The sequence below is a fragment of the Leptonotus elevatus genome, chromosome 21 (assembly GCF_054856555.1).
Source record: "Leptonotus elevatus isolate MCC_2025b chromosome 21, RoL_Lele_1.0, whole genome shotgun sequence".
In the NCBI taxonomy this organism is placed as follows: domain Eukaryota; kingdom Metazoa; phylum Chordata; class Actinopteri; order Syngnathiformes; family Syngnathidae; genus Leptonotus; species Leptonotus elevatus.
The window spans coordinates 8017558-8036119 of record NC_141259.1 but is presented as its reverse complement, the minus strand read 5'-3'; the positions used below and the strand labels follow the sequence as shown (position 1 = coordinate 8036119).

Here is an 18562-nt window from a genome sequence, read left to right as displayed (position 1 = left end):
AGACAATCCTCTATAGTGCTGCAAGCTGTAAATCTGGCTAGGCTAAGCTAACATTTGGCGTTCTGGTATTACATGCGCAAAGAAATGAGATGCAACTCAAAACGCATTAGTTCATCACAGTTTGAGCTCAATACCCCTTAGAACAGTGGTTCTGAACCTAGGTTCGATCGAACCCCAGGGGTTTGGTGAGCTAGGCCCCGTTCACACGAAAGCCAGTTTCACAAGTTTCGTCCACACGATGGCGCGGTTTCGGAGCTTAAAACCAATCACTTTTGAAACCAAGCTCCAGAGTGGAAAGATTTCAAAACGCGCCCCGCGCACGCGTCCGTCTGGACACCGTATGCAGGATACTCCTCCAGTGATGACGTAATGGTCGCAGCTCGATGACGTATGCGGCAATTCTTGCGTGACTTGTCGAAATAATTGGCCATAAGTTCGAATGTGAATAATTCACGATTCACCATCTCTATATTTTATGCTAGGTTATATAATGAACATGTATTTATATAGGAAAACGGAATCCCATTGAAGCCTGATGCAACCTTTATCACGATAAGTGAATGAATGCTAAAACACCAATTCATTTTCTATTCCCGCACACACAGATGAAGCGAACCGATCCGTTTATTGAAATAGAACACGTAATCCCGTGATCTCATCTATTCTCACAGTAATTGTGATGATCCGAGCAAAGCGGAATGCATCACATTACAGGTGAAAATGATCAGATTGTACGAAATGAAAAGAGATGGTTTCATGGGGCTCTTCTCCATCTGGCCGCTGTTTTCTGTCGCCGCCTTTTTCAGACGGGCACGATATCGTCAGGAGGCACTTTTCATGGTGATTCATGCAAATGCTCGCTATTAACTTGCAGGAAAAAGCAAAGGCAGCTTTTCAAAGTGTCACAGACCTTCACTTCAACAAGTACAGTATGCGTCTCCGCTCGCTACCTTCAGTATATAATGGCAGCAGAAATTGAAAATCATAGCAGCTTTAACACAGTTTGACATCTCGCTTGAGTCTTGTAAATGAAATCCCTTCACTTCAGATTGTGGACGGGCTGTGTGGATTTGAGGGAAAAAAATAATAGCTTGGTCCAAAGTACGGCTTTTTGAGAGGCAAGAAAAGAGTGGGAAATGCAATTCCCGTAAAAGTCCAGAGCAATCCTGTCACTTAGGCAAAAAGCCAACGAGAGAAATTTCTATAATGCTGGCTCATACAACACATTACAGCCGTATCATGGCGATCTACAGACACCTTGCAAAATTGATGTGACGTGGCCCGGCATCTTAATAATATCAATGAGCAAGCCATACAAATGTAAATTCCTTTCCCCGCTTCTCATCCTTTGCACTGTTTTCAATTATGCCATTTGTTGTTATTCGTTACATGTCTCTGTAACACAAACCTGAGCTCGACACCAACCAATCAATAGTCAGCTGTCGGTGTATTTGAAGAACACGGGACCATTTCATTCAATCAATTCAAACCTGAATTTTTTAATGCATATAAACATCTTAATTTGACCGTGTTCGATTTTTAGGAAGTTGGATTAACACAAACACACAAACTATTCAAGTGTACTTTTTGTTTTGACTCAGCAATCTATTTCTATTAACAGTTCAATTGAAATACACTGAAAATAATTAAAAATGACAAGTTTGCCACCGCAATGAAGTTTCTAGAAAAACGAACAGTTAGCCCAGTTTCTTGTTTAACTTGTAAATCGGGGCGCTCGTACGCATTTCGTGAAATCTGGTTCACGATTATGCTAAAATACTTTCCCAAACTATATTGAAGGCATTCTATTTTTATCCATTTCTATCATAACAAACTTTATTTTTGGCCATTACCCAACAATTATAAAAAAAATTAACACACACTTTAGGTGCAAGTATGAAGTGCACAGATCTATAAGTTTGCAACTAGAAAGCCAAATCTTCCATTTTGAGAATTCACTATTAAACGGGAAGTCAACTGAATTTGATGGAACTTAACTATATTCTAATGCTAATCGCTACAAAACGGAAACGGATAGAAATATACTTTTTTTTTCCTGATGAAAGAACCGACTCGGTCGGTTTCATGTTCTTATAGCAATACAACACAATATGCTGTGGGCCTTGCAAAATCAGTCAAAATCCAGTAAAACAGCCGGGAGCGAAGGGGGTTGCTTCAGCGAAAATGGCTGGGAGTGAATGAGTTAAACAAGCTAAAAGGATCCTCGCCACCTAACATTGCGGAGGCAGGCATCATCCAAATAAAGCCAAACTTGAAAACAGAACAAACCATGTGAGTTAAAGCAATTGATTTGTGCGTATCAACATTCCGTGTCTAAATCCACCCTGCTCAAGTCAACACAACAAAAATGTGCTGAAAAGTCAAACAGTCAGATATTTGGAGACAGAAAAAGCTGTATGCCACGTCATTACTTTTCTGTCAGTCTTTCCATTTCGGAGTCAATAAGTGGACTGAACCCCCCCGCCCCCCCAAATCAGCCTCGCTTTGTGTTACAGAGTATGCAAATGCATGTTCTCCGTATTCACACAATAAGTGACGACGCATTTATTTTATGAAGTAACGTAGCAACAACTCACTTGGAATCGCTACAGATACTGTGAAAAAATGATAATGAAGCCGATTGGAAATCTACGTAGCAGTGCAGCAATAGTTTTACAAGCAATGTGACCTACCAAGCATGCTTTATAATGAGCGCGTAAAGGCCATGGACGGAAGCGTCACGCCGCCAGGGACCATTATAAGGAAACGTGGACTAACCTGTCCTCACATCTTCTTGACCGTTTGACCCCCCGGCTCAGGAGCCGAGCAGCGGTGTATTTTTGGTCCATCCTCCTGAGCACACTGTCACTGTCCAGCGGAGTGACACGAGCCAGAGCCATAGCGGAGGGAATCTAATTACAGCGACGATTATGACTGTGGCCGAATGGACTCATTTACCTTGAGCCGCGCGAACGCACCGAGGATGAACCTCGTCCCCGTGTCACTGCGCGCCTCGCAAACCCCTCACACTTACATGCTGTTGTCATTTCAGAACACGCTTTCGTCAAATGAGATCATTGTGCTTTCATCTTAACCTTTATTGATTTCAAAATGATCCATATTACCAGATGGTTCCCTTCAGGGCTGTGTAGCGTTGTTTATTGATTGTCAACAGGATCCTACCGGTGTGACGATCTTATTATGTTACATTACTTCCAACCATAGTACAAGTAGCTTTCTATTTTTTTTTTTTTTATTCTTTTAAGATGATGCATTCAAAGCAAGGCAAGCTTACGTTTACATATTTATGCATTAAAGCCGACACGCACTAAAAATGAAAAAGTATCAAATAACAGATAGGTGTGCTATAATAGCGATTAAGTAACTGAAAAACCAATAATGTGAATACATATGTATGAGCTTCTGGTTATTGCTCCGAACGTACATACTCGCTACCATATGTGTTTTTACAATCGCTCCCTCTTTGCTATATGGAACATCAGCTTCACTGCCGCTTGCTCCTGGCCTGCTGCTAACCCCAGCTAATTAGATGGCTATTAGTGGAAATGTTTACAGGCACTATGACTTAGCCTTGCGACGAAAAAAGGAAATGATGTAAATGTTTGTTGTATTCAGGCAATATGTGGAGATCAATTCATAAAAATGTGTCTTCATCATTGTTGTGTGTATGTAAACGATGCAATCACACGATTATGCAAATTGTAGTGGCCATAAAGACCTGCAAAACTGCATACTAGGCTGGTAGCTAGCAATGTTACTTTTCAAAGTGTATTTTGTATAGCCTTTGTTGGTGATTGTGTGATAATAAAAAAATAAAAAACTGTTGTAATGTGTAAAAAGCACAAGAAAACATGACTTGCAACAACAATGAACCAACACAGGTCAACCAAAAGCAGGGAGCTAAATACAAAAAAAACAAATTAGACAACAAGACACACCTGGTCAAGACACGATGAGCTGGAGAGAGGTGATTGGTTGGCAAGAACATGGCTGACGAGAACAGGTGGAGAAGAAAACCTAATGAGCAGACAATACATAAACAAGGCAGGGAACCAAGATGTAACCGAAACAAAACTAATTCAAATCAATGCAAAAGTCTGTAAATACAATTATTATTTTATTTGTTTGACTTTATTAAACATTTCTGCCACAAACACGAATCTGGGCATTGTCTCTCTCTTATCGTTCGTTTTGTGAAGCACGTTGTTGCATTAAGTACGAAAGGTGCTATGAAAATAAACATTTGATTGATTGATTATCACACAAGTCTACCGAGTTGTATGTGGTAACAGCTCATGCTAATTTCGCACAAATTAGCATGTGCGGCAGCAGCTAACATTAGCAGCTACATGTGTAGCGTAGAGTTGACAGTTCCAGCGTCTAAGCTAACTTCATGTGACTCCTGTGTCCTTCTCGAGCAGTCTTTCAAGTGTGCTATGTTGCTTTGAGTATGAAAGGTGCTAAAAAAATAAACATTTGATTGATTGATTATCACACAACTCTACCAAATTGTATGTGGTAACAGCTCATGCTAATTTAGTTCAAATTTGCGTGTGCGGTAGCAGCTAACATTAGCAGCTACATGCGAAGCGTAGAGTTGACATTTTCTGTTTAAGCTAACTTCATGTTGAGCCTTGTGTCATTCTAGAGCAGTCTTTCAAGTGTGCTATGTTGCTTTAAGTATGAAAGGTGCTATAAAAATAAAGGTTTGATTGATTGATTTAGTAGCACCGACTGTCAACCAAGTTGTGTGCGATAGCAACTCGCGCTAATGTTAGCTAACATTAGCAGCTACAAGATAGCTTTTATGTTCCAGGTTTTTAAATGCTATTGCTTTTAACATTAAATTGTTGTTTCCAAAGATTTGTTTGTTCTTGCATTTATTTGCCTGGGTTACCTCGTCCGAGCATAGCAACACACTGCCTTGCTCCATTTATACAAATTCTCTTTCAGAGAATATGATACATCGTGCATATTAATTAACTGGTTACACTAATTTAATTTGTGTAATTGAATCTCACCAGAACCAAATAACTACATGAGGCTGAATGGGGGAACGGCTGTCGCTCCCCCACGGTTTCATTGGGCCCGATCTTTCATTTTCATGCTTCTCTTATGGTCATTTGAAGTGCTGCTCGTATAGTATTTCAAAAGCCAGTGTGTGCGGGTAAATGCATTTTTTTTGGGGTGTGACTTGGTATTGCCACAATGTCAGATGTATGTCACACAAATCTGGTATTATCTTTTCCACATGATCTTATGGTGTGGACCGTTCAGCATCAACAAACGTAATCCCTTTCAGCCATTTTGACAAGAACTTGAATGTGAACTCACTCACTGTTGCAATTCTCTGCAGGGGACTCAACCGTTTTCACAGTTTAACAAGGTCGCGCTCAGCAACATCAGCTGGCAGAGGTTGTCTGCAAACCCCCCTCGGCAAACTGATGCATTATGTCACCTACAAATCTCGAGCGGAGCTTTTGCCTCTTTGGGCAGGTCAAATTGAACTCTGATGATTTTTGTCTCCGGGTTCAAAAGATGCGCTTTCAGCTCAGGGCTGGTTTGAATTCATCAGGCGCAAAGAGCTTAATCTTTTCAGACAATATGGACTCCGCACTACGATATATGGACAAAACATTGTAAAAGCTACATTACATAAAAGCTCTTGTTGGCGTTTTCAGGGACAAATTGAAAAGAATACAAAAGTTCTTTTCTCTCTGTTGTTTGCGTGCAAACTAAACGTATGTTTTATTTTTTCCTAAGTGATCACACTTGACTGTAAAATGGACAATGAGGAGTGAGGAAGGTTGGTGACCTCTGATTTGAGTTATTTTACCCCCAATAAGCCAAGTCCTAATAGACTCCGTTAACAGAAAGAGCTGGAGGGAGCGAGCCCCACGCATCGGCTTTCACAGTCAAAACGGCATATGTGATGACTTGCAGTCTGGCTGGCTGAATGGACCAGACTCGGAGCCTGATAAGCTCCTCTTCGCTTATTATTTCCCCTCATTTAACTTGCTGGGGGCCTTCATCGCGGTACCATTTTCTCAAGTGGCTCGGGCTCAGTTAATGGGAGTGCCTCACGTATTTTCACAGTTTGGCTAATGTAGTATTTGTACTTAACCCCGGGTTCAATCTAACCCCAGAGGTTCGGTGAGTCAGTCTCAAGAGGTCGGCGAAGGTCAAGACACACACCGTACCAATGTACATGTTATGTAGCCATGTTCTGTATTATGCATGGTGCTGTTGCTGGATGTGAAGTGAGCATTCCCCGGAAAAAAACAACATTCCTCGCCAAATCTGGGAGGTTCTTAAAAAATGGGCTAATTACCAACTGCTCGTAAACCTCATTTAAAACGCAAAAGGGCTTTTACTGGAAATCAGAGGCGCTAATAAGTTGCCTGCCCATTCTAGGCCATCAGCATAAGCAGGGGAGCATGTTATTTCTCGTTAGTTTGTAACTTAAAACTCGGCTCTTTGGTTTATCCACTGCTGTTTTGTATCATTATCTGCGTTAAAGAAAGTAATCATCAAACAAATGTATGAAAGTGGCTCTATAATTAAATGCCATGGGCTATAAGAACTGGAGATAAATTATTTATACTGCTTTGATGAGCACGAGCTTGCTGTAAGGAATGGGGAGCTCTTGGAATTTATATAAAGCAGTGTTTTGCAGGAAACTTTTCTGGGGGTGTTTTATTTTTTGGTTAGGGGGGGAGACGAGTGCATTCGGCAAGCCGTTATTTTCATACTGTTATTTATTTACAGGTCAGGAAAAGGTGAGGAATATGGTGAGGATAGAATAGGTGAGGAAGGTGTAGTCCTGGATTTGGACCTTGTGTCCATCACACATTTGTAAAGCCATTCATTCAATAAACCAATTAAAAAGGAATTGAACTGTTAAGTTGAGCTATCTAGCAAAGCAACCTGCCAATGTGGAGTAAACATTTTTGACTGGCGAGTACGTTTATATTCGCAAGAACATATTTTCCCATAATGAATGAAAAATAATAAATCAGTTACAAGTAAACAATGTTTTTTTTTACTTAATTTTTCGAACATATTGGTATCATGTGCTAAATAATGAATGTGTTCTTTTCACTCGCGCATGCTCAATACCTTGCTATGCTATCATGTAGCATTTAGCCTACAAGTCCCAACATACTCGCGAGTATTTGTGAGTACATTTGAACGTATTTAAATACGTTTGAACGTACTCGCCAGTCAAAAATGTTTACTCCACATTGGCAGTTCCACTATTCCGTCGTGTTTAGCGCTAATGAACTGTCAACCATGATAGCATTTAGCATTAGCTAAACTAATAACACAATCACCAGTCACCTGATTGAATAGCGATTACATTTGTCATAAATAGTTCTTGATGACAATTTATTGTATACAATATTTTATTTTCACTGAAACTGTAGTGTCCCATTTTTAATAAATCTCATTCACTGCCTTTGACAAGTATACTCATTAACAGAGGTGGCAAATCCAGGCCCAGAAAGTAAAAACCCTGCCACAGTTTGGCTTTAACCATTGATGCAAGCTAGCTCCCTAGCAGGTAAACGAGCACCATGGGAGCTAGCTAGAGAGCTGGCATCCCACAGTTTGGTTTTAGCTCCAGGTGCTAGCTAGCTAGCTCCCTAGCAAGTAAACTAGCACGTGGGGTATTGGACATAATATCGTGTGGGTATTGAACATTTTGAAATGTTCTAAAATGACTGACAGTGAATGAGTTGGAAATCTATTTACAGAGAAACTTAAATAATAATAAAAATGTAGGAGCACCTGGTCAACATCATGTTTCTAAATGACACATAAAATGTCCCATTTGTGCCTTTTTTGGTGCCCACACTGGCTTTAATCTAATTTTTGTCTGTGTCACCGCGGGGCAAGAAGCGCTTGCAATAATGTCGGCCAACTGAGTGAGACTCAACAAATAAGACAAAGGGAGCAAGGTCAGATAAGAATTTCTTATTATTCCAATAAAAAATACATTCATACAGAAATATAACAATTTTGCAAAACAATTCCAAATAAAAATTTCATAAAGCATAAACATAACAATTTTACAAAAGTTTTTTTTTCTTTTTATACAAAGAGTCAATTGAGAACAAAGCTGTGTGTTTGTTTGTGTGTGAGACAGAAGAGCTGGAATAGTGGCATGAAAGAGATGACGTCGAGTGAAAACCATGTCAGCAAACAGAGGTGTTTCAAGGCTCAATTACGATTTGAACTGTATCGGCTGGCGGCAATCTCCGATCTATCGTAGTTTCGAGTTTGTACACGTCCTCGTGCGCCACCCGCCCATCTGAAATCTATATATCGCAGCGCGACATCTGATTCCTTTTGGCAAGGTGGCGGGGGGATCGTTTAATCCTGCACGAATTGCGGCCTCCACCTTAGTGTGCCTCTTCTTTTCCGATTTAACTTTGACAAGCGCTGTCAATTGGTTGCTCTTTACCCCCACCTTCCAAACTCCATTTTGGGCCAGATCGTGCTTTTTGGTTTTCATAATACTGTTGCTGCCTTGCTAAAACAACGCTCCCCAGACAGGTCAATATCCAAGCTCCACAGTCAGCAGTCTGTGACAGATTCCATGCCAACAAAGCCTTTAGCAATTCATTACTGTGAGGCACTACAAGGCGAGGCCTGTCCAACTGCAGCCTGTTAATTACAATAAATCTTTAGCTGTTTCTTCAGTCCCACTTGCAGGCATAAAAGGGACAAGAAAGAGGAGGTGAGGGTGGGTGGGGTGGTTACCAACTTAAAAATAATAGGCGTCTTTTTGTACCTTTTGAGCTGTGTTTGATGGACATCAGTACATACTACACAGTAGTTGACATCGTTAATAACGAAAAAAATAAGTGCTTTAAACATACAGCGTTTTAACTATTTACAGAATTGTAGCTAAATCTATCGAAGAGGATCAAGGCCAGTGAAGAGAAGGGGAAAAAACGTTTGGCAGGATGCTCACTTTATTCTGAAAATTCTCACTTCAAAGTGAGGATTCAGACTTTATTCTCAGAATTCTCACAAGAATTCAGAATTTATTCTCAGAATTCTCACAAGAATTCAGACTTTATTCTCAGAATTCTCACTTTAAAGTGAGAATAGTAGCATGACTTTATTCACACAATACTCACTTTAAAGTGAGAATTCTGAGATTAAAGTGAGAATTATGATTTAAATCTGAGATTAAAGTGAGAATTCTCACTTTGAAGTCAGAATTCTGAGATTAACATCAGAATTCTCACTTTAAAGTCAGAATTCTGAGAATAAAGTAAGAATTCTGTTTTTAAAGTCTGAGATTAAAGTGAGAATTCTCACTTTGAAGTCAGAATTCTGAGGTTAAAGTCAGCATTCTCACTTTAAAGTGAGAATTCTGAGAATAAAGTGAGAATTCTGAGAATAAAGTGAGAATTATGACAGAAATTTGAGATTAAAGTGAGAATTCTAACTTTGAAGTGAGAATTCGGAGATTAAAGTCAGAATTCTGAGATTAAAATCAGAATTCTGAGATTAAAGTCAGAATTCTGCCAACCTTTTTGTCCCTCTCTTCACTAGCCCTAATACTTTTCCGTATAAATCGATGCTAAGATTAAAAAAAAAAAGAAGTACTTTAATGACCACAGTTAAGAAACAGATCTCTGTCACCAAACACAAAGAGAAGACATTTTGTAATTGAGCCTTGAGCAAGCTTGTCAAATCACCCATATAACAAATACGAACTCCCCTCGGGGGCAGTCACTTGCATAAGGCACCATTCAGGTCAACAGTGCATTATTAGATAGAAACAAAGTACAAAAAAATTCCAAAATTGTCACCCCAAGGCAGAAGATGAATGAGAAGAACGAGCAAGCGGTGGTGAAGTGAACACAGGAATGGAAGAAAAAAAAAAGAGGGAATCATCAAGGCTTTATGTACAATATTGTAACATTTTTTTTTCCAACCGTTTGCATTCTAGCTGCACTGTAATTGAAACTATTTGCAGTCCTGATTATAGTGGAAACGGGAAATGAACAAACCCTAGAACCATGCAACACCTGTCTATGATACTGAAGTTATAGTCGTGTTATACCTCTAAGCACACAGCTTATACAATTAAACTACAAAGGAAGCTTTGTAGCTCGTAAAAAAATAAGAAATCAGGCTACATAACACATTGCACATTTAGTAGCTGCACCAAAAAACACACAAAAAAAAAAAATTATCATCTCATACAGCGACCGCGGACCAGAAAGGTGGCATGTTTTTCTCTGGTAGAAAAACCTCCTCGCCCCCAAGTCGAGGTGCCAGACAGACTGCCACTGGGGAAACACAAGTGGAATGTTTCCCCCCAGAAAGCTCACTCAGTCCACAGCAACGTCGGTGCCAGCCCCCTCGCAAGCCTCCAACTCGCCATCCATCCTCTCCTTCTTCCCTCCCACAATCCGGACGGGGGGGCGGGCAGCCCATGCCAGTCACATTCACAGTACATTCACCTCAGACAGTTTTTGCAAAGTACCAGTGTATCAGCTGTCCCCCCAAAACATCATGCACCATACAAACAAAATCATTCATTCTTTTCTTTACATTTTTTTCTTTTTTTTTTCTTCTTTTTCCTGACCGTTTTAATCAAAAATTTGCTCTCAGCATCTTTCTCCCGAACGTTGATGATTTTGTCCGCTTGTTGCAACCTTCAGGGCGCCCCTCCTCCGAAGAGAGGTCCCGGAGGCACTGGGTTTCAGTATGGTGCAAAACAGCATGCTTTGGCTGGAACACACTCCCACCACTCCGCTCTCTGGGATAAGTTCAACCAAGAGACTGGGTAAGGGAGAATGTGGTTTTTTTTTTCCATAAAAAAACAAACAAAAAACAAAAAAAAACTTTTGCCCTCCGCTGTGTTGCTTGGTTTGGTGCTCACCCCCGGCTTCAGATGTGCCTCTTCATGTGAAGAGCCAGATGGTCAGACCTGGAGAAACATCTGGGGACGGGAAGGAGAAAAAGAAAAAAAAAAGGAGTCAAATATTAGTGGGGCAGAAGTGAGAGGCTGAGATGTTTGTTTTCAAGTAAATGCACGTTACAATATATATATATTTTTTTATTATTTATTGAAAAGGTCCCTCACTTAATAATAATTATTAAGGCCACGTTAAAGGCTATAAAAAAAAAAAAAATAATAATAATATATATATATATATATATATATATATATTAGGGGTGTGAATTGCCTAGTACCTGGCGATTCGATTCGTGTCACGAATCATAGGTCACATGCCGATTAATCCCGATCCGAATCTATAAATTGATTAATGCGATTTTTTTTTAACTCAAATTTAGAAAATACTAATCAGTAAACTTGTACATGTACACTGTAAGATTTGTATGAAAATGTATTTATTTATCTGAAAATTCTGGCTTATAACTGAGCCACTGCATTTAACAAACAGGTTGCGGTCTGTTTCATGTCTGAACAGCCCTGAAATCAAATATTAAGGCTTAATGTTCCATTAATATAACATTCTCTAATGCTTAAGTAAGACGTTTTGTTGAATATTCCCCTAAAAAAATGTATGTTTAAAAATCAATTCGGCCGCATATCGAATCGATTCGAGAATTGCGCGCTGTAATATCGCGATATATTGCCGAATCGATTTTTTCTAACATCCCTAATATATATATATATATATATATATATATATGTATATATATAAAATCCTAATTTCTAGTCCCTGTTCATAAAATGGCCATAAGAGGGCAACCAATACTGGTATCGATCAATGTTGTGAGTACGAAAACCTTGAAATACGGCCTGGTATCAGTACCTTGCCCACCCCTAATAAGCCCATATCACACTGATGGGCAAATGTTTGCCAAGCTAGCAAATGTTGATTTCTTGTCAAGCTTCGTTCAAGGTTGCAACGTTTACGAAACATTTGCCAACAGTTTTTTTTTTGTTGCAAGGAATTTTTGATCAAAATTTCTTTGACAAGAAAAAACATTGAAATTATTGGTGAATGTTTAGAGAATGTTAAGCCACCGTTGCGACCTTGATCAAAGCTCAGGGTTCGTTCAAGGTCGCAACGTTGACTAAACATTTGCCAACACCTTTTTTTGTCACAAGGAATTTGCGATCATGCTCAAGATTTCCTTGTGACAAGAAAAAACATAAAAATTGTTGGTGAATGTTTAGAGAATGCTTAGCGAACGTTGCGACCTTAAACGAACCCTGAAGAGAAATCAACATTCGCTAGCTCCACGAACATTCAGTTTAGTTACTGAAAACTGGTTAGGCTCCTTAAATTACAGTAGCGACATAGAAGATTCTGTTTTTGTAACTTTATATCAAAGTGTAAAAAAGTAACTCCACTTCAGTATCTGTAACAATTTAAAATGTTATCTTTCAGCCATTGAAGTCAGTTTTCCAAATCAAAACATTGCCCTCCCATTAGCCAGGATTGGAAAGCTTCAATTAATATCTCACGGGTCAGGGTGCGAAGCTGCAGTGACTGTTATAAATAAAAATTATTTTTGATTTGTTAAAAACTGTAATAGATAATGTTGAGTTTATTTATTATCTGTTCTGGAACTTAAGGCCTTAGTGTGTAGATGTGACAAAAAAAGAAGAGAAAATACAAACACGTATCCTCAATAACCGTTTATAGTATTTCTTTTTTTATTATTATTATTTTTTCATAGTTCATAGTATTAAACAATTTCACCTTGATTCACAAAAAATCCATATCAAGTTCCATTCAAGTTGCTGTGCCTTGTAAGTGAGAATTGGCAGCAAAAGAGGCCAAACTTACCTGTCACAGTGACTGCATTTGAATGGCTTTGCCCCGGTGTGCTTCCTGAAGTGTCTGGTCAACTCGTCGCTTCGTGCAAAACGCCACTCGCACCCCTCCCATGAACACCTGTACGGCTTCTCACCTGCGACAAGCGGATAGAAACACATTCAAAAAGCTATACCAAACAAGGCTTTTGATGTCTGGTCGTATTTGCATAACATTCAAATTCAATCGAGCCTCAAGGGTGAAACAGGCCCGGTGAGGCGCGCGGAGTCACCCAAGACAGATACCGTCGAACCCGTTGGTTGACTAGCATGTTTTGTTTTCTTCTTTTAATGCAAACAGGAAGCATGCTCGGAATGTTGCCAGTGACAACGTGCGAGATCGCGATCTGCAAAACCAGAAAACCCAGCCGGGCAATTTCACGCCTATTATCCAAAAATCAAAAAGTGACCAATCAAAGGCTCCCGTAATGAGCCCGCCACCCCCCCGCCCGAGCCCACTCCGCCTTTCCCATGGCGAAACTCAATCTGTTTTGAAGTCCTTTTATCTCCCATGTGCAGCCCCTCCCCCTTTTACTCCTGCTCGCTCGGCTCTCTCACTGGGCCAGTCAGTCACATTCCACATAGATTAGGTCACAGTTTAGGTATCCAGCCATGCGAGGCTAATGTTGCTGTGCACCAGCTGAGGACAATCATGCAATGTGGATCTTTAATTACGTCGGTTGTACAATGCCATTTGGTGCGGATGTCTGAATTAGTTGCATAAGGACATTTTATGTCTGAAATAGAAATAGACCGATAATCGGCCCAAAAAATGCCAATGCCGATTATCGGCGCCGATATTAGGCATTTTACCAATACGAATATCGGTACCGGCTTTTTAAAGTTTTTTTTAATCTGACGGCCAATATAAAGTATATCTAAAACCATTTTAATCTCAGGGAGCTATTTATTTAAATTTGGAGTTATCTTTAGAAAAGATTCAACTGACCCTAAGAACCTTCTGTTTGACATCAAAATAAAAAAATGTGAAAGTTTAAGAATTCAGGTATTTTTAAAGTTGGGGGGGGGGGGGGGATTTACTGTAGAAAACTATAAAGAGCTAATGCTATGGTATTCATAAGTTTCCATTTAACTTTTTAAGACGTACTGATAACCTTGGGGGCTCCCTAAACGAAAAAAACTGAACATTTTGTCGCCAATATATCCCCCTCCCCTTTTTTTTTATTTTTATTTTTACTGAAAATGAATATCGGCTTCAAATATCGGCTATCGGCCTCGGTATCGTCCCTGAATGAAAACCTTATCGGTCTATCTCTAGTCTGAAAATCATTTGGCAACTGACCTGTATGAGTGCGCTGGTGTGCTTTTAGGTGCGAGCTCTTCGTGTAAACCTTGCGACAGCCGTTGAACTGACACCTGTGTATCCTCCTCCTGCCGTCCGGAGAAACATCCCCGCAGGTGAGTCCCGTCTTTTCCGAACCCTTGGCCGCGCCGGCGCTCCTGATTTTCACCGGCAAGTGCAAGTCGCCGTGCGTGCCGACCCAGCCGCCCACCACGCCGCCGGGCTCGGAGTTGGCCTCCGGCGAGGACGGCGGGGTGCTGATCACGGACGGGCTAAAAGGTCCAGAGCCTACCAAGGCAGAGCCGAGAGGGTTGGAGGTAAAGCTGTGCGTGGGCGAGAGCTCCTCGGAACTGTCTGACGCTTCGCTGCTGGCATCCGAATTCACACTGTTGGTGTCAAAAATTTGACTGTCGTGATTGTCCTCCTCTTGGGGCGCCGGGGGCAGCTTGGGGTCGGCTTTGGCCTTATCCCCGCAGGCCAGGATCAACTTGCTCCAGAGGTCCTCCTGGCCATCAAACTTGAGATCAGGAGTGGAGACGTAAGGCTCGCTCTGTAGATAGCGCTCCAGCTCCAAGCATGTCTGAAGCAATGACAACAAAAGAGAAAGTACAGTGAGAAAGCATGAATTTTAACACAGCCCCTGCAGAGGGTGGGCTCCTTCGCAACAGCTTCTACGAGGAGGAGGGGGGTCCTTTTAAATGATGAATGCGCTCCCAAGCCCAAACATTGGATGTGGAATACTTGCCTGTAGCAGATTTTTTGGGACGGGGGGAAATACCATCATGCGTGATGTCATGAGATAAATATTGTAATTTCACAGTAATTTCAAAGTAGTTGCAAAGTAATTTCAAAGTAATTTTGAGTAATTGCAATCAACCTGATGATCTTTGTAAAGACACAATTTATATTGGTTGTATGTTGCTACCCATTAGCTTGTGCAGGTTGCTTGCATTTATAACATTACACTGGCTTAACCCAGGGGTGTCCAAATTGGGGCCATTTGCAGATTAACGTGCTCCCAAGCCAAGCCTAAATATTGGATGTGGAATACTTGCCTGTAGCAGATTCATTTTTATTTATTTTTTTAGAAATACCATCATGCGTGATGTCATGAGATAAATATTGTAATTTCACAGTAATTTCAAAGTAATTTTGAGTAATTTCAAAGTGGCAATCAACCTGATGATCTTTGTAAAGACACAATTTATATTGGTTGTATGTTGCTACCCATTAGCTTGTGCAGGTTGCTTGCATTTATAATATTACACTAGCGTAACCCAGGGGTGTCCAAATTGGGGCCCCGGGGGCCATTTGCAGATGAGAGTGTTCCCAAGCCTAAACATTGGATGTGGAGCAGCACTTTTTTTTCTTCAGAAATACCTTCATGCGTGATGTCATGAGGTTCAAGAAAATATTGTAATTTCAAAGTAATTTCAAAGCAATTTCAAAGTAATTTCAAAGTAATTTCAAAGTAATTTCAAAGTAATTTTGAGTAATTTCAAAATGGCAATCAATCTGATTATCTTTGTAAAGCCACAGTTTATGTAGGTTGTATGTTGCTGCATTTACAATATTAACACTGGCTTAACCCAGTGGTCTCCAAACTGTGGCCCAGGGGCCATTTGCAGCCCACACCATGTATTTTTTTCCGCGCCCCGCAGCATATAATAAAAATGACATTTTGTCCCCCCCAAAAACGGGTGGGGCGTCACATCCAATGAGTGGGGGGCATGTGGTACATATGGACAACAGCTAATACTAACAACGCGCTGGCGTCGAGCCAAAAGTCACAATTTGGTAAATTTAGTATTTAAAAAAAAATTATAGTAGTGGGTGTTATTTGTTGTTGTTGTGTTCAAAATAGCTTGCTCTTTTTAATGATGCAACGTTAATGGTTGCTGTTTTTGGGGTCTCCTGAAAAGTGACTACTTTGGAAGTACAAAGTTTCAGCCTGACACCAGCAAAATGTGTTTTAGAACGTGTCGAGCTTCTTTTTTTTTTAGGATATGGAAATATTCAAATGAAGTATTTGCAACTGCTAACATTATTCATAACACTGAAGTGAATAACAATGAATACTTTTTAGAAGCAAAAATACGGTACCCCCCCCCCCCCCCCCCCCCACTTTGTGCATCAAGGTCCAAATTGTGAACATATCACATTAAGGAGTTCTAAGTAACTGCTTTAGACATGGTCAGTTGACTACAGACTGCTCTTTATTGGTTTTGAATGCAGAAATTCTTTGATTTTTCTATCTGTGGCCCTTGGGAGGAAAAGTTTGGACACCCCTGGCGTAACCTGTGACTGGCACCAGGGTAACATTTACATCGAACCACTATCCTTTCCTCATATTGCAGCTCTCAACATTGTCATTTCAGTGGCCCAATGACTCACTGAACGAATTTAGATACCTTTTAAGGAAGCCACTCACCCCCCCACCCCCCCTTCCCCAACATGAGCTGCTTTTCCTCATGCGGTACCTCTGACATGCAATCACATCCTTCCTCACAGTTGTCAGCTACACACTACACAAGCTCCAATTTACCCCAGCGGCCATTAAAGTTGAAAGGCAGGGCCATTCATTAAAGACAGCCACGTTGACTACGTTCACGTAGAATAAATATTTCCTCCAGGAATAAATGTCTTTCTCGCTCTTGTGCAGCCTTAACAACGTTTCCCAGCTACGCTTGCTTCCCTGCATGCCAGTGGGGAATTGGAATTTGATATGATCTCGTCTTGCTGCAGTTTGAACACACGCTGACCATAACATCAGGTACACTTGTACACATCCAATGCAGTTTTGCCAAGAAATGTATTCTCTTGGTGTAATAGTGGCGTGAAACTGCACTGCATCACAATGGCGATATCGATTTAGCTAAAAAAAAAAGAGAAAAATATTGGAAGATACCAATGCAACTTCAACTTAAATAATTTACCTGACAGCGAAAATCACAACTCGTCGCCCTACAGGCATAAATAGTACTAGTAATAGTAACAGTCTTTAAATATGCACCTAAAATGATCTGCCGTTTTTGCGACAGTACAAAATGTTGAATGGAGTACGTTGGAGTCGTGCACACGCACGCCGGAGCGCAAGCTACACGCGCACGCGCGTGTTTTGGACTTCCAGCTGTCAGACGTGACACAGTGATACACTTCGCTCTCAGCTAAGCATTCTAGCCATCTAATCACAAGCACATTGACGGCGCGCATATGAGTGCACGGATAGCTGAAAGATAAAAAAAAAAAAAAAAGATAAGAAAAAAAAAAGAAGACATATTCACCTGCTGCCAGTACTCCTCCAGTGACGGTAAGGCGGAGAAATAGCCCGTGTCGTGAACTATTTGAAGTTCTTGAAAGATGCTGCACATGGGTAGAACATCCATTTTCCCGAGCTTCTTTCAAAGTGTTCGATCTGCGCGTTAAATGTGTTGTGAGGAAGATAAAAGAAGCCAAAGAGGAAAAAGAAGCGAAGAGTGTCCCCTTGCTGTAACTCGCATGCGACGCGAAGCCGAGCAGCGCTTGTTTTCAAGCAAGCCTCCGTCCCCCTCCTTCTCTCGCTCGGCGTTTAAGGTATTTGCAAACACTGCACCGGACTAGATGGAGAGCTACTGGCTCTGCAAAGTTCCCTATTCAAACCTCCAAGCCCGCCCCTCCTTCCTCACGGCAGGATGACGCTCGCTCCGGTTCAGCCAATCAGCGGCGAGCAGCCTCCTGCATGCCAAATGATATCACAAGCGACCAATCGCGGGGAAGTTCGGCATTCATGAGCCTCGCTCTGAGCTCTGATTGGCGCGTTTGACTCCCAGCGTCTCGTCGCTGATTGGACGGTTATTTTTAGCGTGTATATAAGCGCGTAACGCGTACGGCCACCCGCTCCAGTCTGTGGTGTTGCTAGCTTCGTGTTTGACCACAGACAGCGCATGTGAGCCGAAACTGCTCGAGCCTTTGAAAACAGATCCTCTCGCTGTTTCTGTGCTCTCAAGTAACACTGTGACAGCAGCGTTTAAACGCTATGAGCTCACCAAAACTGCGGCGAGAAGAGTGTGTTGACATCGGCCTCGAGAAAAAGGAAAAAAGAAAAGTTTCAGCATATTCTTGGAACACTGGTTGCTGGAACGCTTTAGCTATTACATAAGCAAATAAGTTTTATGAGTTTAGGAAAATACCTTCAGTCTGAGTAGTCTTGCTCATAATAAACGATCATTTTAGAATTCAACTTTGCTTGTTCCCAAATAAAAGTTACATTTTATGGTATTACATTATTAAGAAATTGCATTGGCAACTTCAAACTGTGTTGAAGATCCAGGAATCATGTTTAAACTTTTTGTTAACAATTAAAGTGATTTAATGTTTTAATTTTTCGTTTCCTAACACATTTTGAATAATATAATTTGTTCCTAAATACATTAGATTAC

The 18562-nt window shown here is 40.8% G+C and overlaps 1 protein-coding gene across 2 annotated transcripts; it reads right to left on the bottom strand.

Annotated features, from left to right (window-relative positions):
- Positions 1–7983: 7983 nt before the first annotated feature.
- klf6a (Kruppel like factor 6a) lies at positions 7984–17770 on the bottom strand. 2 transcript variants are annotated; one of them, XM_086065613.1, is made up of 5 exons: positions 17429–17770; positions 14145–14724; positions 12816–12939; positions 10931–10990; positions 7984–10807 (listed from the first exon to the last, which is right to left on the bottom strand). In XM_086065613.1, exons 1-4 carry the CDS (start codon positions 17528–17530, stop codon positions 10939–10941), a joined length of 858 nt encoding a protein of 285 aa, XP_085921739.1. In that variant the 5' UTR covers positions 17531–17770; the 3' UTR covers positions 7984–10807; positions 10931–10938. The 2 variants fall into 2 exon arrangements, with proteins under 2 accessions (XP_085921739.1, XP_085921738.1); XM_086065612.1 differs by having other exon boundaries at positions 7984–10990.
- Between the last annotated feature and the right edge of the window lie 792 nt (positions 17771–18562).

What these genes read in the sequence shown, in the direction of transcription:
- klf6a (XM_086065612.1), bottom strand. Translation starts at nt 17,530, where the DNA reads ATGGATGTTCTACCCATGTGCAGCATCTTTCAAGAACTTCAAATAGTT. An exon ending in TGGAGGAGTACTGGCAGCAG is followed by an intron (nt 14,725 to 17,428) that starts GTGAATATGTCT and finishes TCATTGCTTCAG; the next exon opens with ACATGCTTGGAGCTGGAGCG. An exon ending in AAATGCAGTCACTGTGACAG is followed by an intron (nt 10,991 to 12,815) that starts GTAAGTTTGGCC and finishes TCCCGTCCCCAG; the next exon opens with ATGTTTCTCCAGGTCTGACC.